This window comes from Callithrix jacchus, chromosome 5 (genome assembly GCF_049354715.1).
Source record: "Callithrix jacchus isolate 240 chromosome 5, calJac240_pri, whole genome shotgun sequence".
In the NCBI taxonomy this organism is placed as follows: domain Eukaryota; kingdom Metazoa; phylum Chordata; class Mammalia; order Primates; family Cebidae; genus Callithrix; species Callithrix jacchus.
The window spans coordinates 67,518,093-67,541,815 of NC_133506.1; the positions used below are offsets into that span (position 1 = coordinate 67,518,093).

Consider the following 23,723-nt stretch of genomic DNA (forward strand, 5'->3'; position numbering starts at 1 on the left):
TGGCTCAAGCCTGTAATTCCAGCACTTTAGGAGGCCAAGGCGGGCAGATCACCTGAGGTCGGGAGTTCGAGACCAGCCTGACTAACATGGAAAAACCCCATCTCTACTAAAAATACAAAACTAGCCGGGCGTGGTGGCGAATGCCTGTAATCACAGCTACTTGGGAGGCTGAGGCAGAACAGCTTGAACCCAGGAGGGAGAGGTTGCAGTGAGCTGAGATCACACCACCGCACTCCAGCCTGGGTAACAAGATCAAAATTCCATCTCAAAAAGAAAGGAAAAAGAAAGAAAATGCTGACAGCTTTCTTTTTGTAAGTGTTTAGAGCAAAACCTGCTTTGGGAAGATGATGGGAAAAAAAGGCAGAAACGCTGAACTGTTGACCTATTTTGTTATTCTACTGACAACTGTCATTAAAGAACAGTGAAAACTCAAGTTCGGTGACAAGAGCGTAAGACTTCGTCTTAATAGAGTTAAATCTTCTAGTGTAGAATTATATCCCAATGTACTAACTCAAACACACAGCTGTGATTTCAGAATTAGGTAATAATCTCTAAAAAGTAGCAGGGAAGGAGAAAAGTATCTTAAAACTATGAGTAAGACTAATCCTGTAGAAGCTTTCATAAAAAAAAAGGAAAAATTCCCAAACTGAAGATTGAAAAGCTCACTGTCAGCCTCTGAAATTAAAAAAAAAAAAGCTTATTAGACAGTATCTATGGTCCCTTAAAAAACCAAGTGTTAGGCCAGGTGCCGTGGCTCACGCCTGTAATCCCAGCACCTTGGGAAGCTAAGTGCGGAGGATCGCTTGAACCCAGAAGTTCAAGACCCCCCTTGGGCAACTAGTGAGACCTCATCTCTAAAGAACAAATAAATAAATAAGCAAATCTTTCCCATAGGGAATGACAACAGTTCAGTAAGAAACAAGCTCCAAGCCTTGGATGGAATTAAAAAAAAGAAGAAAGCCACACGAACCTCATTTCAACCTCATTTCTTTTTTGGTAGCATCACCAGGTCAAGACATTCAGAGAACACAAAGATGGTGTTCTATTTCAAGTTCATTAAGGCATGTAATCCCGTTTCTCCTGACAGTAAAATGAAATGCGGGCCTTACGATAATAGATAATAGACTTATGATACCGGAATAACTGTCCACCAATCACCACCCACTGGAAGAAGAAACAGAAGCCACGCATGCCACAGTGGGGAGGAACAGCACGAAGTAGAGCTGGGAGCTGAGAGGTAGAGTTGTGATGAAAATGAACAGACTGAAAAAAGAGGTTTGAAATCAATCAACAAGATGTAATTTAATAGGAATACACCGAAAAGTAATTTTTTTTAAAGCCTCAAGTACAACATGTAAAGGACTGTTCTGATGGGCACACTTCCTGGGAAAAGAGCTAGGTACTTCAGCTGCACATAGGATGAGTTCCACACCATGAAGTGGCTGAGGCAGAGACCATGGTAACAGCCCTGCTGTTCTCCCTGCGCATCTAACCACAACTGGAACCTGCATCTCGCCTCATGAAGAACATTCAAAAACTGGAAAGTGTTTAGAGAAGGGAGACCAGAAAGTAGCGTCACATGAAGAAAAGCTGAGCAAACAGGCAGTGGGCCTGTGCTTCCACCACCCAAAGGGCCATGTACAAAAGGACTTCGGTGTTGTTTTAAGAGTCATGCACAGTCACTAACAGACAGCAATTACTAGAAGGCAATGCTCAACACAAGTAAGCATCCAAAAATAAAGTTGTCTGCCTCACAGTTCCATACCATCACTTAAGAAACATTCAGGCAGAGGCCAGAAGACCATGAAGAAGTTTGCCAAAAGGCCTGCAGCACTGGGCAGGTAACCTAGATGACCTCTTAGGTCTCTTCCAACCACAAGAGCTTCAATCTTGGGGATAAAGTGACTGAAGCTGTTTGACAGAGTCATTCAAATGCAGCAAGTCACTCTTGATGCAGAATAGTCTACTGTAGCACATCCCAGACTGAATGCTGGCAGAGCAGGTAGGAACACAGGCTTCAGTCAGATCAGCCTTCCAACCTCAGCTGTGCTACTGACAGAGCTGTGGGACTATGAGCAAGTTTCCCAACCTCTCAGCACCTTAAATTTTCTCATCAGTGAAATGGAAATAATAAACACCTTCTCCTCAAAGGCACGTTGGCAGGATAAGTTAATTACACAGCAGAATGACTGGCATATACTAAGCATTTGACAAATCTGATCTTTTATTACTATTGTTGGTATTAATCACAAATAACTTGAACTGGACACCTGGCATGGATGCAGGCGTCAACATGCTTATTCCAATTTCCCCACTCTCCCAAGAAGCTCAGTCACTGAAATCACTGCTGGGAAGGTGGAGAAAACCAAATGACGATGAAAACTGACATTAACTGGGCACCTGCTGCATGCCAAGCGTCACTCCACCAACTGTGACATTCTGTTAGTCTCCCAGCAGCCCTGTCATCTGCCTTTCCAAATAAGGAAACTGAGATTTGTAGAGGCTAAATATCTTGCCCAAAGGCACAGAGCTAGAAAGTTACAAGTTAAGATCTGAATCCAGGTAACTGGGCTTAGAGCTCGTTCTTATAACCACAAAACCAATGGTTCTCAATCCTGGCTGCACATTAAAATCACCTGGGAAGATATAAAAACAGTAACTATCATCCAGCTGCGGTGGCTCACACCTGTAATCCAGCACTTTGGGAGACCAAGGCGGGTGGATCACAAGGTCAGGAGTTCAAGACCAGCTTGGCCAACATGGTGAAACCCCATCTCTACTAAAACTACAAAATTAGCCGGGCACAGTGGAACGTGCCTATCATCCCAGCTACTCGAGAGGCCAAGACAGGAAAATCACATGAATCTGGGCAGCAGAGGCTGTAGTGCGCCAATATGGTGCCACTGCACTCCAGTCTGGGTGACAGAGCGAGACTCCGTCTCAGGGAAAAAAACCAATAGCTATCCCTGGGACCTATCCAACCCTAATGTAAACTGATCTGAGACGGCCGGCAGGAACACTATCCTAGGCCATGCTGACTCCTGGATGAAGAATAGATTGAAATAAGCGACCCCCAGCTGACATCCCAGGGCAGACCTTATTGCCTTTTTTAGGAATATCTTTAGAACCATCAGATTGGAGTTGTATTTTAAAAAAAGGGAAAAAAATTTTTTGTTATTTAAAAGTTAACCCCAAATGTGATCCTAAGTATCGTATTTCCATTTTACAGACAAGGACACTAACAAGGCTCAAGAACTCACCCAGTCACAAAGAACTGAGACTAGATTCCAGGAGGAGGTGAGAAACCACTTCAAGTGGGTGAGCAGAGATGCTTCATGGAGGAAGTGACACCTGACCAGAGACAAGGCATGCAACAAGGAAGGGCAAATGCACAGAGTGAAAGGCATGAACCATATCAGAGGCAAGCCGCCTCAAGGAACGCTCTCAGGACCAGAAGACAACAGGTGTGATAATAAGTGTCTAGTCCAGGGAGGAGAAGGAAAACAAATGAACAGGTGTGATAAAACCAAGATTCCCTCAAGGTAGAGCTGTGAGAGAGGACCCTGACTGTGCAGGCACCTGATACCAAGCCACATGCTGTCCCCGGCCTGCACAGGACTTCCTCAGACAGAAACCCCCACCCACGAGGGAAGCAAGGTCGTGTTTCTGACTTGAATGAGTTATGCAGGCAGCATGAGTGAGGCAGCTCTAGAGTTCAGCTCTGCTCCACACTACTGTGCCATTAGGACTCACTAAGAAGGGACACCATTTCAGTCACTAGCACCATATCCTACACCACACAGCAACATAGCAAAGGAGTTAAGAGCGAGGCTGGAGAGTCCAATAAACTAGGTTTGAATCCTGACTCCACCTTTTCTAACTACATAACCCTGGGCAATTTATTAAACTACTTTGAGCCTGCTTCCTCCTTTGTAAAATAGGGATCAAAATATATTCCTCATAGAGTTGTTGTGAGCAACAAAAAAGACATATGTAATGTGCTTAACAGTGTCTGGTAAAAAAGCAAGGTCACAAAAACAGCAGCTATTCTTTTATTTATTCAGCATATTTACAGAGCTTTTGCTTTTATCAACCAAACAAGGCCAGAGAAGCTCACACAATACCACAGAGGCCTTTACCATGTGTTCAGAAAGCTGCCTACTAAGCCCTTTATGAACACCCAAATGTGCAAATACCACAGAGGGAAGCCTTTTGCATTCATGGATTTATATTAGAGCAGAATAATAAATAAGAACATAGACTCACTAAAAAAGTAGCAATTTTTCCTTTTATTTATAAATCGTTTTAGAAAACTATAGCAGATTACTATATACGATAAATCAAGTTGAGTTCTCGGGAGCAAAATACACCCACAAAACACACAAGTGAAATAAAATCACAAGTGCAACTGGAAAGGCAGGCTTAAAACTCAGGGCAGGATTAGTTTAGCTTTCTCTGACGATAGGATTATCACCTGATTCAGATTTTTTTTTTTTTTTTGAGACAGTCTCACTCTTGTCCAGGCTGGAGTGCTGTGGTGCAATCTCAGCTCACTGCAACCTCCGCCTCCAGGGTTCAAGTGATTCTCACACCTCAGCCTCTCAAGTAGCTGGGATTACAGACATGCGCCACCACACCCAGCTAATTTTTGTATTTTTCAGTAAACGGTATTTCACCAGGCTGGTCAGGTTGGTTTCAAACTCCTGACTACAAGTAATCCACCTGCCTCAGCCTCCCAAAGTGCTAGGATTATAGGCATGAGCCACCAAACCTGGCCAATAGATTCAGATTATCAATAAAAGTGTTCATGGTTTTTCCCCACCAATCTCAAAATTGCTCCAACCCCCTAAAAGAAGGTCTCACTGTGATACATACACTTTCACTACATTTAAAGGCAAAGAGGAGTTAACAGCTTTATGATAAAAGCAGAAAATGAGTAAGGGTCCTTAGAAGCACAGGTCTGAATCTCAGCTCCACCACTAACTGGTAACTTTTTCTGGGCCTCCTCAGAAAAGACAATCTCTTCTTTCCCAGCTCTAGTATTTGAGCCAGCTGACAGCATCTGAACCTTAAACAGGTGCCCTCAGAAATGGAGACTCACAGGTCCCTTCTGGCAGGAGTGTTTGGATAAGGAGTGGACACGCAAGGCAAGGCCAGAAGCATCAGACAATGGCAGGGAAAAGTCATTCTCTGGGGAAATGTGGAAAAATTTCACCCAAAACACCCTGTACCTTTCTTCATCATGTCTCGGTCCAAGGCTACATTTCTTTGGGCAAGGTTTATTTCTGATCGAAAATGGAAGCGCTTGGCTCGCTGTTCTTTCTTTTCAATTGCTTCCTAGAAAGAACAGAAAAAGTTAAAGTAGTAAAAGACAGCGAAGGCACGTTAAATTGCAAATGCATCACGATGCATCGGTGGCAAACCTGAAATACACAGGAAGAAATAAGCAGCTCTGCACCCTGAATAAGCTCTGCAGAGACCTGGACATTCACACTCAATGACCGGGAGGGCATATGCTAGTACTGCTGTGACTTACAACCATGGCCAAAACTACACCACCTATCACTGTGCCTGGGACATACTAGGAACTCAGTGAGCATCTGCTGACTGAATAAAGAGTGCTTTATCGTTTATGAAGTTATATGATATTTCATTTGTTATCAATTATGCCAACAAATTACAACGAAACAATTTCAACATCCCAGTTTTCCAGACGAAGAAATGGAGGCACAAAAAAACAAAAAGGTTTGCTGGAATACTTCGGCTAGTAAGCAAGCAGATCTGATTCCAGTGCTGTTTTCAGGGGCCCACCTACAACCACCATTTCTCATTTTCTGTGGACATGGTAATCACACTTAGCACGCTCTTCCACATTATATCTGCCTGAACAGTCCACTCCCTAAAAGTAGTCTGTTTAAAAATAACACTGAAGCAAAAAAAAAAAACTCTCTCCTCTTCCAGCCTTGTGTCCACGGAATCACCAGTTTTCATCTTTAAGTGATAAGAACCATGGACACATCACAGAAAAAATAATCCACTTTGTAAGTTTCTTGTAGGAGCTAAAATAAAGCCAGGTCCACCTATGGGCTTCTTTCTGATGGCTCCTAGGAACCCTTCACTAACTGCTTTTTTTTTTTTTTTTTTTTTTGCTTGTTTTGTTTTTGAGATGGAGCCTTGCTCTGTCACCAGGCTGGAGTACAGTGGCATAATCTCGGCTCACTGCAACCTCCACCTCTCAGGTTCAACTGATTCTCCTGCCTCAGCCACCAGAGTAGCTGGGACTATAGGCATGCGCCACCACGCCCAGCTCATTTTTGTATTTTTAGTAGAGACAGGGTTTCACCATGTTGGCCAGGATGATCTCGATCTCTTGAACTTGTGATCCGCTCACCTCGACCGCCCACAGTGCTGGGATTACAGGAATGGCCCCCTTCATTAATTGTATGTTGACTCTGCCACACTAACTGAAGGTCTGACTATAGAAACCTTGTGGGGATTGGTAAAGTAGCAACACTTCTGTTATTTCCCAATAGTTATGCCCATTTTTTCACTGAAGTCTTCCTAGTACTAACAACAATTTACCTTCCTTTAGAAACAAAGTACTAACTCTGAGACTACCACCCTTTTCCCATATACCTATTTCATATAATGACAAATGGTGTAAGATTATGAACAGTCTACTTATTCAATTACAATAAAAAAAGATTTTCACTTTATTCTCTTTTCTTGTCTAAAAGATGACCAATTCTTTTTTTTTTTTTTTTTTGCCTTTAAGTAATTGGAAACACACTGAGACACAGATAAACTATAAAAAGGTTAGCTGGCCGTGATGGCATCTGCCTGTAGTCCCAGCTAATCAGGAGGCTGAGGCAGAAGGATCAACGGAACCCAGGAAGTGGAGGTCGCAGTGAGCAGAGCTTGTGCCCCTGAACTCCAGTGACAGAGAGAGACTGTCTCAAAACAAACAAACAAAAACAAAACGAAACAAAACAAAACTATAAAAAGGTAAGCATGAAATATTTTTATTTTTGCTTTTACCTATTCAATACAGCAATATATACTATTATTCAGAAATGTAATACAAAATTCTGTTCCAAACTGCACAATTAAAATCAGAAAAATTGTCTAAAATTGAACAACGCTGATTAAAGCAACTTATATGTACTGACTCCGTAGAAGGAAAATAATAGGCTTGACTCTATGAGGTGTTACAGTGAAGGTGGTAATCTAGTAATAGCAATCATTAGATAAAAGCCAATAGTCTTAGGTACTGAGAACAATTCCCTTGACTTGGGCTTCAAACTTCAGACAGCCAGGCAATCAAGAAGCCCTATTTTTCTAAGTCTCCAACTGATGAGGAATAAAGACTATTAAGAGCCTACTATGTGCCAGGCTCTTTTAATGTTTTGTTTCATTTCAACTGAAAGAGTACACATTTTTTAAAGAATGGACATATCATTTAAAAAAGCATTCCTGATACTGGCCACTTTCTTGGAAATGGTTACATACAGTTATCTAGGTAGAGTGATTTTACCTCTCCATGGCTGTCCTGCACAGTTTCGGGATGCAAGACATCACTGTATAACACAACATTTTGTTTTTTTTGAGACAGGGTCTCACTGTTGCCTACACTGGTAGGCAGTGGCACGATTTCAGTTCACTGCAGTCTCGACCTCTCAGACTCAAGCGATCCTCCCACCTCAGCCTCCCGGGTAGCTGGGACTACAGACATGTGCCACCATACCCAGCTAATTTTTGTCTCTTTTGTAGAGACGGGTCTCACTGTGTTGCTCAGGCTGGTCTCGAACTCCTGGGCTCCAATGATCCACATGCCTTGGCCTCTCAAAGTGCTAGGATTACAGGCATGAGATTTAAATTCAGCAACAAAAGAAAAAAAGTATTTACTGCTAAGTCCTAGGGGTCAGGTTGATTAAGTTCACCTGCTCGTCATCCTGAATAAAGGCATCCTGGTCTGCCTTACCTTGGAGGTGACATCAATCCCGGTGATGAAGCTGCCAGCCTTGTTTTCATATCTCCTGCTTGTGTCCTAACACAAAGGGGAAGGGTGAGAAATTCAGACGGCAATTGAGGAAAAACCCATGATAAAAGTCAGCCTGACGACTGGTTGTTTTTTTTTTTTTTTTTTTTTGCAACAGTGTCTCACTGTGTTGCCCAGGCTGGAGTGCAGTAGAAACATCATGGCTTACTGCAGTCTCAACTCCCCTGCAACCTGGACTTCCCCGGGCTCAAGCAATCCTCCTGCCTCAGCTTCCCGAGTAGCTGGGCCTTTGGGCATGTGCCACCTCGCCCAGCTAATTTTTTTATTTTTGTAGAGGCAGGGTCCCCCCTATGTTGCCCAGGCTGGTCTCCAACTCTTGGGCTAAAGCAGTCCTTTTGCCTCAGTCTCCTAAAGTGTTAGGATTACACACATGAGCCATCATACCCAGTCTGGTTCTTTTTGTTTTTCTGTTTGTTTGTTTTTTGAGATGGAGTCTCGCGCTATCGCCCAGGCTGGAGTATAGTGGCATGAACTCGGCTCACTGCAGCCTCCACCTCCCGGGTTCAAGCGATTCTCCTGCCTCAGCCTCCCAAGTAGCTGGGATTACAGGCATGTCCCACTGCAGCCAGCTGTCTTTTTTATATTTAGTAGAGATGAGGTTTCACCATGTTGGCCAGCTGGTCTCAAACTTCTGACCTCAGGTGATCCGCCTGTCTCAGCCTCCCAAAGTGCTGGGATTCCAGGCATGAGCCATTGCACCTGGCCAGTCTGGTTCTTTTTGAATAGTCATTCTTTTCAAAGCCCTTTCCTATCCCTGACAACGTTTTATTAAAAAGCCCCACACCAGTGATTCTATGCTATCAATCAAATCTTCCAATAAGATCAGAGCCCATCCAAAACCTGAAGTAATTCCATCAACTGAAAGTATCCATGTAAAGAAAATCTAAAGGCTTTTTGGAAAATGTCAAAAGATGAGGCACACTTAGCTCCCCAACCTCATCTGAACAAATCCCCATGTCCCGCCACCAGGTGGAGCATAATCCTCTACCTCAACGCAGAAGGTCCAGCCTCACCTAGAACTCCGGAGGCAAATGCGGCACAGTGCAATGCAAAGAGGATGGGATGTGAACACTGGGCAAGCACTGAAGCCTCAGCTCTGACGATCACTAATTACAGGACACTGTGGTTTCCTTGACCTCTGTGGGTCTCAGTTTCCTCCGTGGTAACTACCTGCCTTCCTGAGCTCTTTTACTGCTCTTCCATTTGTGCTACGAACTTTCCAACAATCCTGGACCCACCTCAGAGCCTCTGTGCTTCTTATTGCTCCTGCTGGAGAACACCCTTTCAATCTGCACAAGGCTGGCTCCCTTCTGTCATTTAGAGTTTAGCTAAAGTGTCACTATCTGAGAGGACTTCCCTGACCCCTCTGCACAGACTCCCCCCTCCCCCCGACACTCCCCCCTTCCCCCGACCCTCCCCGCTCCCCGCACTCTCTATCCCATTAACATGGTTTACTTTCTTCACACCACTTAACACTGACAAAATTATTTATTTACTGTGTCCCCACCTGGAACACAAACTCCAGGAGGGAGTTTGATCTTGATCTTGATCAAGGCACCTAGGACTGTGGCTGGTACATAGTGGGGGATGCAATAAATACACGTTGAGGACGCGGTGGTTCTTGCCTGTAATCCCAGCACTTTGGGAGGCTGAGGCGGGTAGATCACTAGGTCAGGAGTCAGAGCCTGACCAACACGAAGAAACCCTGTCTCTCCTAAAAATACATTAGCCAGGTGCGGTGGCGGATGCCTGCAGTCCTAGCTACTTGGGAGACTGAGGCAAGAGAATACTCGAACCTGGGAGGCAGAGGTTGCAGTGAGCCGAGATTGCGCCATTGCACCCCAGCCTGGGCAACAAGAGCGAAACTTCGTCTCAAATAAATAAATAAATAAATACACGCTGAACTGAATGACTGAAGGAATGGTACCACCTCCTTCACAACGGCAGTGATATTTATTTTGGTTTTGTTTTGTTTTTGAGATGGGGAGAAGCAAAAGGAGGGACCCCAAAGGGATCTTGCTATGTTGCTGAGGCTGGTCTGGAACTTAGATTCCTGAAGAGCTGGTACGTGTGCACGGCCAGTATATTTAAGTGACACAAGGAAGCCAATGGCAGTGAATGAAGTGAATGTAGTGAATGGTAAATCTACTATGTAACTGCTGTTAATCATAACCATTCACGTTTGCCCTTTCTGGCGATCATACCTTAACCTTTCTCCGTAACTTCAGTCTAAATATGTTGACATGTGGTCAAAAGTAGTTCATGTTAGGTGAGAAATTAAGAGGAGTCATCCAGGCCTGAGACCAGCTCTAAGAACTGGATATTCAGCCACCAAGCCACAAGCAAAACACCTCTCACCATCCCCAGCGTGGTGAAGGAGGGACCAAGGACGTCTATTGGTCGTCTCCACTTTGTTTTCATTGAGTCAGGTGCTGGGGCCACGGTGTAGGTGTCAGTGGGGCCGCGGGGATCAGGGCGACCCTGATCACGACAGAAGCAGTGAGCTCTGCTGATGACAATGTACTTGTCTGCTGCTGTACGCACTCCCAAAAGAAAGAGCGAGTGCCATGTTTCACAGACCCCACTTCCTCCGGGGCAAGACCCTCAGGAGACCTGGGCGCTGGCGCCACCCAGCAGCTCCTTCGGGGCTGTCCAGGTTCTGTTCCCGCCCAGGGCTCTCCCTTTATCTCATCCCTCCAGCCCCTCCTCACTCACCCCCTTGCACTGCGCGGCTCGGAGGGAGCAGCGGAGGGGGTTCCTCAACTCCCTCCCAGTTCCCCGCCACCCCCTCAACCCCCATTTCCGGCGCCCCAGCCTCCTTTCTCCTGCTCCGCGTCCCTACTCCAGACCGGCGCCCCCGGCCCCAGGGCGCGGCTACCCTCTCTCCCGCTCCCCCGACTTCCCCGGCTGGGGCTCTGGCCACCGCCCCTTCCGGCCCCCTCCGGCGCCGGGCACTCACCCGCGACCTCCTCCGAGCCCCCCGACCCCCGCCCGTACCGGGATCAGTTCCTTCAGCGAGCGCCGCACCGGCACGATCTCCAGCTCGCCCTCCTCCACCTCCATGGGCTCCGGCTCGCCACGGTCTACGCCGGACTCCGCCTCAGGGGACGGGAGCCCCAGGGCCGGCCCCGCCGGGGCCTCTGCTTTCACCGACACCCGCAGGCCCCGAACGGCCGCCATCGCTGCCTGCCGGCCGCAGCACCAAGATCCCGCCCCTCACTGCCGCCGGCTAGAGCGCCACTGCCACTGGCCACAGAGGAGCCGCCGCAGCTACCTAGAGCGTCGCCGGCTTCCGCCAGAAGGCCGCCCTCAGCGCCGCCGTCCCCTGGTGGCGGGAGGAACCCAGGCGAGCTGCGCGGGCGGGACCTGGGGAGGAGAAGGCGGGACTGAGCGGGGAGGGGGCGGGGCCTGCGGGAGCGGACGGAGCCTGGGGAAGCCCCGGGTAGTCTGGGGTTGCAACACCTTGAGGTTAACCTTGCACTAAACACTAATTTTACTGGGCGATCACTATGTGCCAGACACTTCCAAGCCCTCGAACCGTTGGAACAACTCTGTGAAGTATATCCTATTATGACCCCCATTTCATATATGAAGAAACTGAGGCATAGACATTGACCCAAGGAAGCTGGGCGCGGTAGCTCACGCCTGTAATCCCAGCACTTTGGGAGGCCGAGGCGGGTGGATCAGAGAGGTCAAGAGATCGAGACCATCCTGGTCAACATGGTGAAACCCCGTCTCTACTAAAAATACAAAAAATTAGCTGGGCATGGTGGCACGTGCCTGTAATCCCTGGAGGCTGAGGCAGGAGAATTGCCTGAACCCAGGAGGCGGAGGTTGCAGTGAGCCGAGATCATGCCATTGCACTCCAGCCTGGGTAACAACAGCGAAACTCCGTCTCAAAAAAAAAAAAAAAAAATTGTAGCAAATGCACCTCAATGCAAGATGTTAATAATAAGGGAAATTGGGGGGCAGGAGGTAGAGGTAGAGGAGATATATGGGAACTGTCTGCTTTCCTGCTTTCTTTCTCTTTCTCTCTTTCTTCCCTTCTCTTTTCATTCCTTTTTATTTGTAGCAGGGTCTCACTGTCGCCCAGGCTGGCCTGCAGTGGTGTGATCTCAGCTCACTGCAACCTCTGCCTCCTAGGTTCAAGCAATTGTCCTACCTCAGCCTCCTGAGTAGCTGGGATTACAGGGCATGCCACCACAACTGGCTGATTTCTGTATTTTTGGTAGAGACTGGGTTTCACTGTGTTGGCCAGGCTAGTCACAAACTCCTGACCTCAAGTGATCTGCCTGCCTTGGCATGAGCCACTGCACCCAGCCCTGTCTGTACCTTCTGCTCAATTTTCCTAAAAACCTAAAACTGCTAAAATAATTTTTTAAAGATTTTTCTTTCTTTTTTTTTAAGATAGAGACTTGCTCAGTTGCCCAAAGTGGAGTGCAGTAGTGCAATTCCAGCTCACTGCAACCTCCACCTCTGGGTTCAAGTATTTCTCCTGCCTCAGCCTCCCAAGTAGCTGGGATTACAGGTGCCCACTGCCATGCCCAGCTAATTTTTAGTAGAGACAGGAATTCACCATGTTGGCCAGGCTGGTTTTGAACTCCTGACCTCAAGTGATCCACCCACCTCAGCCTCCCAAAGTGCTAGGCTTACAGGCATGAGCCACTGTGCCGGGCCGAAAAAAATCCTGACACCCAGATGACATCGTTAACCATTTGAACCAGAATCTCTGAAGGTGGGACCTAGGCATGAGGATTTTTTTTTTTTTGAGATGGAGTTTCGCTCTTGTTACCCAGGCTGGAGTGCAATGGTGCGATCTCGGCTCACGCAACCTCCGCCTCCCGGGTTCAGACAATTCTCCTGCCTCAGCCTCCCGAGTAGCTGGGACTACAGGCGCTAATTTTTGTATTTTTAGTAGAGACCGGGTTTCACCATGTTGACCAGGATGGTCTCGATCTCCACCTCACCTGGCCGAGGATTTTTTTTTAAAGCTCCCTAGGAGATTTTAGAACTACCCCTTCAGACTGAATGGGGAATGGGGGGTCAGAGGGTAGAGTGGAGGGGGCAGACAGACTGCAGTGGGGAGTGGGTTTCCCAGGGAGGTAAACAGATATTGGCAACGATTGCCTTAAAGGAGCGGGAGCGCCTGACGGCATGGAGCATCTCGTCCTTGTGAAAGCTCCACTGCCTTAGGCATGATCTCTCCTGGAGGCTGGTGGGGACCGAGTGAGAAGTTTAGTCAGTGCCCTCCTGTGCTGCAATTCTGCATCGATCTGGTTCCATTCCTCAGTGTAGACCAGTATGCCACGTGCATGTGTGTGTGCGTGCATGTGCACGTGTGCATGCATGTACGTGTGTCAGGGTAACCAAATCACTAGGAATCAGAGTGCAGAGACCATTCGCCAACCTCAGGGACCACAGCTAGGAGAAACCCTGACCAGTCCTGCTGGGGATGGGACAGAGTAAGTCAGGTGGTAGCAGGGACCAAGGAGCCCATCCATGCAGAGGGCATCTGAGAGGGACACTACCCTTGTTTGTGGGACAGTGGCCTTCAGAAAGAAGGGGGACAGAAATTTATATCAGCCGGGTGTGGTGGCTCACGCCGGTAATCCCAGAACTTTGGGAGGCTGAGGCGGGTGGATGACTTGAGGTTAGGAGTTCGAGATCAGCCTGGCCAACATGGAGAAACCCCATCTCTACTAAAAATACAAAAATTAGCCTGGCATGGAGGCAGGTGCTTGTAATGCCAGCTACTCAGGAGGCTGAGGCAGGAGAATCACTTGAACCTGGGAAACGGAGGTTGCAGTGAGCCAAGATCACACCACTGCCCTCCAGCCTGGCAACAGAGTGAGACTCCATCTCAAAAAAAAAATTTTTTTTTTTGTTTATACCTCAGAGAGCCTGAGGAAGTTAGTAGGCTGAGCAGGACACAGAGGACTAGAAAAGGCCAGAGGTAAACAGGCCAGAGAAAGGGCCTGCTGGGGATCTGGGGGAAATTACAGAATTCCCAAAGGGGCCCCATTCTTCTGATTGAGCTGAGAGATGCTCTTGGAATGGTCTTCAACATGGGGAATGGCGGGTGAGCAGGTATACGCTGTGACTCAGCAGCGGCCGAGGCTGTGATTCCAGATCCCTGGTTGCACATCTTGTAAGAGATGGGCCAAATGCCAGATGACACATGAAAGATGCTTCTGGGATTATGGACCAGGGAAGGCTTCCTGGAAGAGGTGACTTGCAGATGGTGGGGGCCCAGGTAGTGGGGAGGACAGTGGGCTGATCACCCAAAGCAGGGATTGGGTAATGACAAATTGGCAGGGACTGGCAGCTGAGGTTGGAGAGTGAGAGGACCCAGGCTTTGTCTCCTGGGTCATCCTAGCTGGAGATGTGTCTGAGGTCCCAGAGAACAGAGCCATGTATGTGAGATTGCAGTGAGCCGAGATCACACCACTGCACTCCAGCCTGGGCAACAAGAGCAAAACTCTGTCTCAAAAAGAAAAAAGAAGGCTGGGAGCAGTGGCTCACACCTGTAATCCTAGCACTTTGGGAGGCCAAGGCAGGTGAATCACCCAAGGTCAGGAGTTCAAGACCAGCCGGTCCAATATGATGAAACCACGTCTCTACTAAAAATACAAAATTAGCTGGGAATGGTGGCAGGCACCTGTAATCCCAGCTACTCGGGAGGCTGAGGCAGGAGAATTGCTTGAACCCAGGAGGCGGAGGTTACAGTAAGCGGAGATCGTGCCATTGCACTCCAGCCTGGGCAATAGAGAGAAACTCCATCCCAAAAAAAAAAAAAAAAAATCACTTGGGCAGCCAGGGAGGGCATAGGCTAGAGCTCCAAGGACCATGGCTAGTATAGGAGACCAGTGAGGAGCTGAGAGATGGCAAGGGCTGTGCGTGAGGGGCTCCAGTGGGGGGGAGGAAATGGGAACAAGACAGGCTTATTGGTCTTGGTGTCTGGGGAGCTTCTGCCTGGCCACCAGCAGCCCTCCTGGAGAGGGCGTGGCGCAGCCCTTCACAGGAATTTTGCAGGACCACCAGGAAGCAGGCATAGTAGCAGCTCTGGTCTGTTTCTCAGATGGAAAACCCGATCACCACGCTGGGCAGCCTGTAGCGTGGTCTCTCTCCTGGCCTTCAGCAGCTCTGTGGGACCTCATGCTTCATTCACCCAGAGGGAAGCTCTCCAGCTGGGCTCATACTAGGCATATAGGACATGCCAAGCCGATGACCCCCAGGGCTGGGTCCAGGCAGCCCGGAGACAGAGAGGTGTTTCCTTTTAAGGGTGTCATTTGCTGAGTGGTTACCTCGTGCTGAGCACTGCACCAGGCTTGGTACAAGGACTTCATTTACTGTCACGAGAGCCTGTGATGCTGTGAAATGTATCTGGTTTTCCACCCCATTTCCTGGCATACGACTCCTAAAATCCTTAGGCTCTTCAAAGGGATAACTTTTTTTTCCTTTGGTAATGAATTGACTGGTGGCCAGCAGCCCATAGGTAGCTTCAGGATGCGGTCTGATCACCAGAAAAACCTAGTCAGGATTAGAGGGTTGGGACTATCAGTCCCGCCCACTACCTCTGGGGAGGAGAGGCTGCAGGTTAAGTTGATCACCAATGGCTAATGATTTAATCAATCAAGCCTACGCATTGAAACCTCCGCAAAAACCCATGACAGGATTTGGGAGCTTCCACAGAGTGAACACGTGGAGGTTCCTGGAGGGTGGTATCCTGGGGCAGGGGGCATGAAAGTTCTCTACCCCTCCCCCACCCTTTACCCATATCCTTTGTCAAATCCTTTATAATAAACCGGCAAACGTGTTTCTGTGACTTCTGCGAGCTACTCCAGAAAATTAATCAAACCCAAAAAGAGTGTTGTGGGGACCCTGGCTTGAAGCTGGTGGGACAGAAACTCCAGAGGCTTGAACTTGTGACTGGTGTCTGACGGAGGGACTGTTTTGTGGGACTGTGTCCTCAACCTGCAGGATCTGATACTGTTTCCAAGTCCACAGTGTCAGAATTGAGTCAGAAGACACCCAGCAGAACTGGTCGCTTGGTGTATGGGGGAGGTGAGGAAGTCACACAGTTGGTCACAGAAGTGTTCTGTGTTCATTGTTGTGGGGTGAAAGCAGAAGAAAGTTTGCATTTTTTGCATTCAAACCCCATGGGAGGCAGGCGAAGTGGTTCATGCCTGTAATCCCAACACTGTAGGAGGCAAGGTGGGCAGGTCACCTGAGGTCAGGAGCTAGAGAGCAGCCTAGCTAACATGGTGAAACTCCATCTCAACTAAAAATACAAAAAAAGTAGCCAGGAGTGGTGGCGGATGCTTGTAGTCTCAGCTATTTAAGAGGCTGAGGCAGGAGAATTGCTTGAACCCAAGAGGCAGAGGTTGCAGTGAGCCGAGATCTCACCACTGCACTCCAGCCTGGGCAACAGAGCGAGTCTCCGGAAAAAAAAAACAAAACAAAACGAAACAAAACAAAAAACAACCCACAGGAGCATTCCCATCATACCAGTAAGGGAACTGAGGCTCCTCCAATGACTTGCCAAAGGTCACACAATTTCTTTCTTTCTTTCTTTTTTTGAGAGGGAGTCTCACTCTGTTGCCCAGGCTGAAGTACAATGGAAAAGTCTCAGCTCACTGCAACCTCTGCCTCCCAGGCTCAAACGATTCTCTTGCCTCAGCCTCCCAAGTAGCTGGGATTACAGGCATGTGCCACCATGCCTGGCTAATTTTTGTATTTTTATTAGAGACAGGGTTTCACCATGTTGGCCAGGCTGGTCTCGAACTCCTGACCTCAGGTGATCCGCCCACCTTGGCCTCCCAAAGTGCTGGGCTTAAGGTGTGGGCCACTGTGCCTGGCCGGTCACACAATTTTTAAGTAGCGAAGCTTGGATTCAAGCTCCGGGCTATCTGACCTCAATGACGATTCTTTTCATCACTGCCCTGGCGAGCTGTACCATGGGAACAGAGGTGCAGGGTCCTACAAGTCTATACCAGTGTCCAGGGCTAGGTGGGGGTGGGAAGACAGAGGACTGGTGTCACAGGAACTCCTGTACCACCATGGTGACCTCTGCCCCAAGGGCGGCGGCTGTGGCTCCCAACTGGCCCAGACCTTGGCCTCCTGAGCCTCTGTGAAACAGGGAGTTCTTCCCAAGGAGCGGCCATGGACCACCCAGGAGCCTCAGCTGTTCCCTGGACTGCAGCCCCGTCACCTGCTGAGCCAACCCTTCCCTTCCCTCTTCTCTCACCACTGTCCTGCTAGGGACGTAGGGGTCCTCAGATGCTTCCAGAAAATCCAACAAAGTGCTGCTCCAGCTGCTGAGAAAGAGCAGATAAAGAAAACGTACACACAAGCCTTTTGTTAACTCAAGAAAGGGCTTTTATTGTTTTTAACTCACTTCCTGGGAAGTTAATTTTTAAAACACTCTTATGGAGTTTGCTCATTGCTTGTGCTACACTCAAAAACGATGCCAACCAAAACCCTCAGTGTCGGGGTGAGCATCCCAACTGGGCTCACCCCCGAGCTTTGCAAGGGTGGGTCCAATCGGTACGGTCACCTGAAACCAGATGTTCACAGAGATGCTCAAGAAACACCTGTGGCTCGGTGGCTGGCTCTTCACTTGCTCCATGAACTCTATAAAAGTGTTTTTCTAAACAATACCAATGACTTTCTAAGCCCTGGGCCACACTGCCTTAGCACAGAAGAGCTGGGGAAACGCGGACCCATTGACAACGGGCCGCATTCTGCTCCCAGCCTGAAACAGACATGGAAAGGGCATTACAGATGCATGGAATGGTGCAAGGCATGCGGGTGCGTTGCGTGCGGCAGAGGGGCACGCACATGCCTGGGCGTGAGGCGACATACATCCACAGGCATGGCGACGTAGCGGGAGCCAGCTTCTCCCCCAGCCAGCCTCCCTTCTCCAAACAAGCCCTCTTTCCATAGGAAACCCACACCTGGGCCCAAAAGCCCTTGTCCAGCACATGTTTCCAGGGCAATGTCCAAGTCCTGTGTGATCTCCCTGTGGGGGTCAACCTCTATGGGCATTTGGTCAGCAAATGCCAAGCCAGCCAGCCGGACGCTGATGCCAGAGAGAAGGTGAAGCCTGCTCTGGAAGAGCTGTGCCTGCTCACGTGCTTCAGCACCCCTGCTCTGAGCAGGCTGACTGCTGATGTCCTCAGGGTGACATCCTTGCCGCAGAGGCCACCTGCTAACGTGCACACCCCTCCAGGCCATGTCTAGTGATCCCTCCAACCTGGACAGCTTGTCCTTCATGGTAGGGCTGTGAGTGCAGCTCTTGGGGCCAGATGGGTGGGCCAGCGTAGGACAGAGACTGGGTTCCAGTTATTTCAGCATGTGCGAGCCCACAGGACTGTTGAGTCCCCGGCCCTCGGTCAAAGCCAGCCCTGGTGTCTTCTGCAGCCTCAGCTCTGGGGAGCCATCAAGGGAGGGAGGGAGATGGGTGGGGACGACGCAGCACTTCTGCTCTGGGCCTCTGCTCAGAGCCTGATTCCCTTCAGCCCACTTTCCAGATAATGCCGAATGTGAAACACAGTCCAGGAAAGTTAGTTCCATCCGCTTGGTTGACACATCATGGTGAGTGTGCTGGCAGCCACCAGAGCCGGAGGAACGCTCGTGAGATGCTCCCTAGCTGGCCTCCTCCCCGAATCCCCAGGTTAAAAACAAAAGTAAACAACACAAAAGGAACCTGAATTCTCCAACGCTGGCCCTCTCCTCAGTGCGGGCTCCGAGCCCCCACGCCAGTGTCTGAGTAGACCAGAGCCCTGGCGCCACCACCCCAAGGTGGGCAGGGACCCCCCCCCACTGTATGCCTGTGGCAGCTGAGCCAGACAGGCCCGGCCCAGTGGGAGGTCTCTTCAGTTGCAGTAAGCCAGGCCTCCACCTGCCTTCCCTCACTCGAGTGTCTCCATCCATCCTGGTAATACTGGTCACCACTGGTCTCCTGCCTCTGCCTCGTGCCCTGGGCCATGCCAACCAGCCAGGTGGGCTTTCTAAAGCTCCATGGGTGCCTGGTTTCCCCACAGAATGGGTCAGGCCAAGGACAGCCAGGAGGAGGAGGAAGGCCGCGTGGGAGCGCTGCCCCAAGACCCCAAATGACATACATTCCAGTCCTGTCCCTGGACGTGCGTGCGTGGAGGTCATGCAGCACGATGGGGGGAAGGGGCGGGAGAGGGGTGCAGTCCCTGGCCCCCTGCCCGTGGGAGCAGCTGTGGCATGAGGGCCTCTGGAGGCGCGGGATGAGGTGCTGCCAGGTGGCCCTGGGCGCATGCAGGGGCTCAGGAGGCAGCCTCGTCTTCCTGGACGCCGGGGAGCTCTGGGCTCTTGGCCCCTTCGCCACACCCTTCTTTCCTGTTCAGGGGACACCAGGGATAGAGGGACCTCTGGATCAGAAGATGGCCTCTGAATCCCATGGGCTCTCAAATCCCCCTTCACCGTCTCCCCCATGCTCGGCCTCCCTCTGGCCTCCCTCCATCACCGCAGCTGCTCCTGGCTAGTCGCCCTGCCCTGAGCCTCAGCCCACAACTCCTCAGTGGCTCCCCATTGCCCAGAGATGAAGTAAGTCTAAATCTTCCAGCACAGCCTCAGGAGCCTATCATGGTCTGAGCCAGCCAAATTCCCTACATCCTCTGACTGTCAGCCTGGCCAAGGGCCTTGTGTGTGTGTGCATGTGGTTTTGTTGTTTTGAGATGGGGTCTCACTCTGTGGCACAGGCTGGAGTGCAGTAGCACGATCTCAGCTCACTGCAACTTCCGCCTCCCAGGCTCAAGCAATTCTCCCACCTCAGCCTCCTGAGCAGCTAAAACTACAGGCATGCATCGCCATGCCCAGCTAATTTTCGTATTTTTTAATAGAGACAGGGTTTCACCAGATTGCTCAGGCTGGTCTCAAACTCCTGGGCTCAAGTGATCCACCCACCTGGGCCTCCTAACATGCTGGGATTATAGGTGTGACCGTGTCGGCCTGAGGGCCTTCTGTGTCCACCTCCGTCAACCCCAGCAGATCTGTGTAGACGGACCTTCATTTTGCATTTTTCTTTGCCTTGTTCACAGGACAGAGTCCATCTATCAGTCTTGGGATTCTGTTACATTTCAACAGATTTCTTTTGCTAATTTTCCTCCCATAATGTCTCTTTTTAAAATAACCAATAAATGGGTTTTGAGGTCTCTAAAAAGGACCAACTCCATTTAACTCTACCACAGAGTTTTTACAATTATCCCAAAGTATAAAAAACAGTCTATGGCCGGTGCAGTGGCTCACGCCTGCAATCCCAGCACTTTGGGAGGTTGAGACGGGTATATTGCCTGACATCAGGAGTTCGAGACCTGCCTGGACAACATGGTGAAACCCTGTCTCTACTAAAAATACAAAAATTAGCTGGCATGGTGGTGTGTGCCTGTAATCCCAGCTACTAGGGAGGCTGAGGGAGGAGAATCACTTGAACTCAGAAGGCAGAGGTTGCAGTGAGCCAAGATCGTGCCATTGCACTCCAGCTTGGGCAGCAAGAGTGAAACACTCTCAAAAACAAAAGAAAACACGTCTATCAAGGATAAATATTGGGACTGGATGATGAGGTAAAATCTGCTTTCAAAGTTAAACCTGGAGGCTGGGTGTGGTGGCTCATGCCTGTAATCCCAGCACTTTGGGAGGCTGAGGTGGGCAAATTGCTTGAGGCCAGGAGTTCAAGTGCAGCCTGGGTAACATGGCAAGACTCCATTTCTATTAAGAAAAAAAAAAAAAGCTCCACTCTTAATTAAACTTGGGTCACAGAGTATAGAATTTTATAGCTGGAAAGTATCTTGTCACTGTTTGCTAGATACAACCTAGGCACCAAATGTGTCTTTATCCTGTGTCTGGCTTCACCTGCCACTAGGGGGTGCTGGACCACAGGGTCTGAGTCAGAGGGACCAGGTCTCCAGGTTTGCTGGACACAGGCCTGATTCCACCTGTCCTGGCATAAGTATTATTACTTTTTGTTTTTCGAGACAGGGTCTGGCTCTGTCAACCAGGCTGGAACAGAGTGGTGCAATCTCAGCTCACTGCAACCTCCACCTTCCAGACTCAAGCAATCCTTCCACCTCAGCCTCCTGAGTAGGTAGGACTACCAGCGTGCACCATCACACCCAGCTAATTTTTCACTTTTTATTTTTAGATATGGGGTCTTGCTATGTTGCCCAGGCTGGTCACAAACTCTGGGCCTCAAGCAATCCTGCCTTGGCCTCCCAAAGTGCTGGGATTACAGGCATAAGCCACCGTGCTATCCTAATTATTAATGGCTTCCCCTTTGACTATCAAAAATGTCCCCATTTGGATGTCAAATTATATATGCTCTCCCAACCCCTGCCACTAAGCACAATCCCAGCATTAGGGGCCTATATTCCTAGATAAGCTCAGAGAATCCGCCCCCAACCCAACCACCTTACTCAGGAGTTATCGGAAAACTGCAGGTGGGACCTCCAGGCCCCACACCTCATGGAGGGCCTCTCCCTGGGTGCAAGCAACCTCCAGCAGAAGCAGATGCCAGACTGTCCACTACGAGGGGGCCCGACGCTTCTGAAGAGCCCACTTACAAGAGGGAGACCTCACGGGAAACAAACGTGATGGTCCCGGACAGGTCTGGAGACAGCGTTCCACTCGGGAAGCCAGGGTTCCCGGGCAGCGCAGGGACTCACCCCTCTGGGAAGTGCGCCTTCCACACAGAGCCAGCCAGCATGGGGCAAACGCCTCCAGCCAGCCCCTTCCCCGAAGCTTCTCTCCCCGGCCAGAGGAAGGCAGTGGTGGTCCCAGGGCCATGCTGTGGTTCAGAAACCCCTGGCAGGTTTCTCTCTGCAGGTTTCTGTACAAACTCCAGCAGGCCTTACTAGCATCCCAGACCAGCTTTTATTACAGTGGGCGAAGGTGGAACTGCTGAGGCCGAGGTGCACAGGTTTGGGGAGCTGCTTTTCTGACCCATCCTAGGAGGTGGTGAAGCCACAGGCATGGTCCACTGTGGGGAGCCCTCAGCAAATGGGGTTCCTCTCTTGTGGTCCATCAGCCAGCCTGTCCCTGCTTACTCACTGGACAAGCACTTACAAAGCACTGACGGGGCACGTAGCCCCAGTGATGGTGCAGGCAGCCTGGGTCACTCAGGACAGCAGCCAGCACTCCCCAGGGCCAGGCAGAGAGGCCAGCGCCCCTTCAACAGCCCGCCAGCTTCCTACTGGGAGCCCACATCAGCCTGTCTGCAAACCTCTGCCAGGCTGCCAAGTGCTGAGGGGGCCACAGATTTGAAGCCCCAGAGGGGCTGGACTCCGTGTGAATGTGTGACATCAAGGTGGATGGAAGAAGGGTCTTTCTGTCCGCAGAGGGGGAGCATGTGAGTGGGAGATGCTGGCCCCAGGAGTGCAGCAGGGGCTGGGCGCCGAAGGTCCCTTTAGCCCCGACTAACCTTGGGGACAGAGATGCAAATGGGGCCAACTCCAAGACCTGGCCACATCCCCAGGCTCTGGCCTCAGCCCAGTGAGAGCAGGAAGATGGGGCTCCGTCCTCCCCACCGCCCTCCAGGGAGCACCGGAGGCCTCGGCCCACCAGTACTTACAGCTGTAAGTTCCCTGGAGCAGACATGGAGCGCTCTTCTCTCCGCGCTTGGGGTTCAAAAGGGTTCCCAAAGGAACGCTTCCTCAGCATGGACTTCACCAGGATCTGAGGAGGACACGGCGGCATGACAGCACAGGCCCTGGCTCCCTGACACATAGCTCCGCTGATTCCTGCCCCCATTTCAGTCAGCAGAGCACGGAATGGCAGGGGCGAGGGCACAGAGGGCCGGTAGCTGATGGCCAGTTCCTGGGATGGCAGGGGCTGCTGCTGCATGAGCGGGGGCCGAGGCCAGTCCACGAAGGGTCAGCAGGCCAGGCTGAGGGTGGGGCGGCCAAGGCTGGAAGTGGGAGTCCATTGGAAAATTCCTTCTCGCTATGGTGCCAAGGTGTACGGAGAGGCTGTGCCATCCTTCCTGCTTTCCCACCACAGAGGATGCGACCGCGGGCCGGGAAGCAGCTGAGCTGCATGATGGCCGAGCCCGTGGGGATGTCGCGAGGGGAGCACCACCACAGCCTGGCTCTCTGCCTCTATCCCTTCTCCGTAACAAGGACGGTTCCATGCCCTGCCCACAGACACGCTGACTCACACCCAAGCAGAGCCAGCGGCACACTGGCCAGTCCTACCCTCACTCACATGTCTGCATCCATCCTGGCAACACGGGTCACCACTGGCTGCCTACCGCATGCTGGACACTAGGCTAGGCATTGGGGCCACACGGAGGCCAAACGTCTAGCCCTCATGTAGCTTGCTTTCTTTCTTTTTTTTAGACAGAGTCTGGCTCTGTCTCCAGGCTGCAATGCAGTGGCTCGATCTTGGCTCACTGCAACCTCCACCTCCTGGGTTCAGGCGATTCTCCTGCCTCAGCCTCCTGGGTAGCTGGGACTACAGGTGCACGCCACGACACCTGGCTAATTTTTTTTTTTTAGTAGAGACGGGGTTTCACCTTGTTGTTCAAGGTCAGGACGGTCTCAATCTCCTGACCTTGTGATCTCCCACTTTGGCCTCCCAAAGTGCTGGGATTACAGGCGTGAGCCACTGCACCTGGCCATAGCTTTTTTTGTGTGTGTAA

The 23,723-nt window shown here is 50.2% G+C and overlaps 2 protein-coding genes across 5 annotated transcripts in view; both read right to left on the reverse strand.

Moving 5' to 3' along the window:
* NCBP3 (nuclear cap binding subunit 3) overlaps window positions 1-11,280 on the reverse strand; it is a 30,854-nt gene extending 19,574 nt beyond the window's left edge. Inside the window, exons 1-3 of the mRNA XM_035299486.3 lie at window positions 11,057-11,280; window positions 7,982-8,047; window positions 5,232-5,337 (exon numbers count right to left, since the gene is read on the reverse strand). Of these exons, the coding sequence (XP_035155377.3) occupies window positions 5,232-5,337; window positions 7,982-8,047; window positions 11,057-11,239 (355 nt within the window). The 5' untranslated portion in view covers window positions 11,240-11,280. The remainder of the gene's footprint in view (window positions 1-5,231; window positions 5,338-7,981; window positions 8,048-11,056) is intronic.
* A 6,134-nt stretch (window positions 11,281-17,414) lies between these two features.
* Window positions 17,415-23,723, reverse strand: part of CAMKK1 (calcium/calmodulin dependent protein kinase kinase 1) — a 32,596-nt gene continuing 26,287 nt past the window's right edge. For 2 of the 4 annotated variants that reach the window (XM_035299491.3, XM_035299490.3), the window contains exons 15-16: window positions 22,656-22,759; window positions 17,415-19,429 (exon numbers count right to left, since the gene is read on the reverse strand). In XM_035299491.3, the coding sequence (XP_035155382.1) occupies window positions 19,357-19,429; window positions 22,656-22,759 (177 nt within the window). In that variant the 3' untranslated portion in view covers window positions 17,415-19,356. Of the gene's footprint in view, window positions 19,430-21,939; window positions 22,506-22,655; window positions 22,760-23,723 lie in introns of those variants that run through there. The other 2 variants (XM_035299489.3, XM_035299487.3) reach the window with 1 other exon arrangement.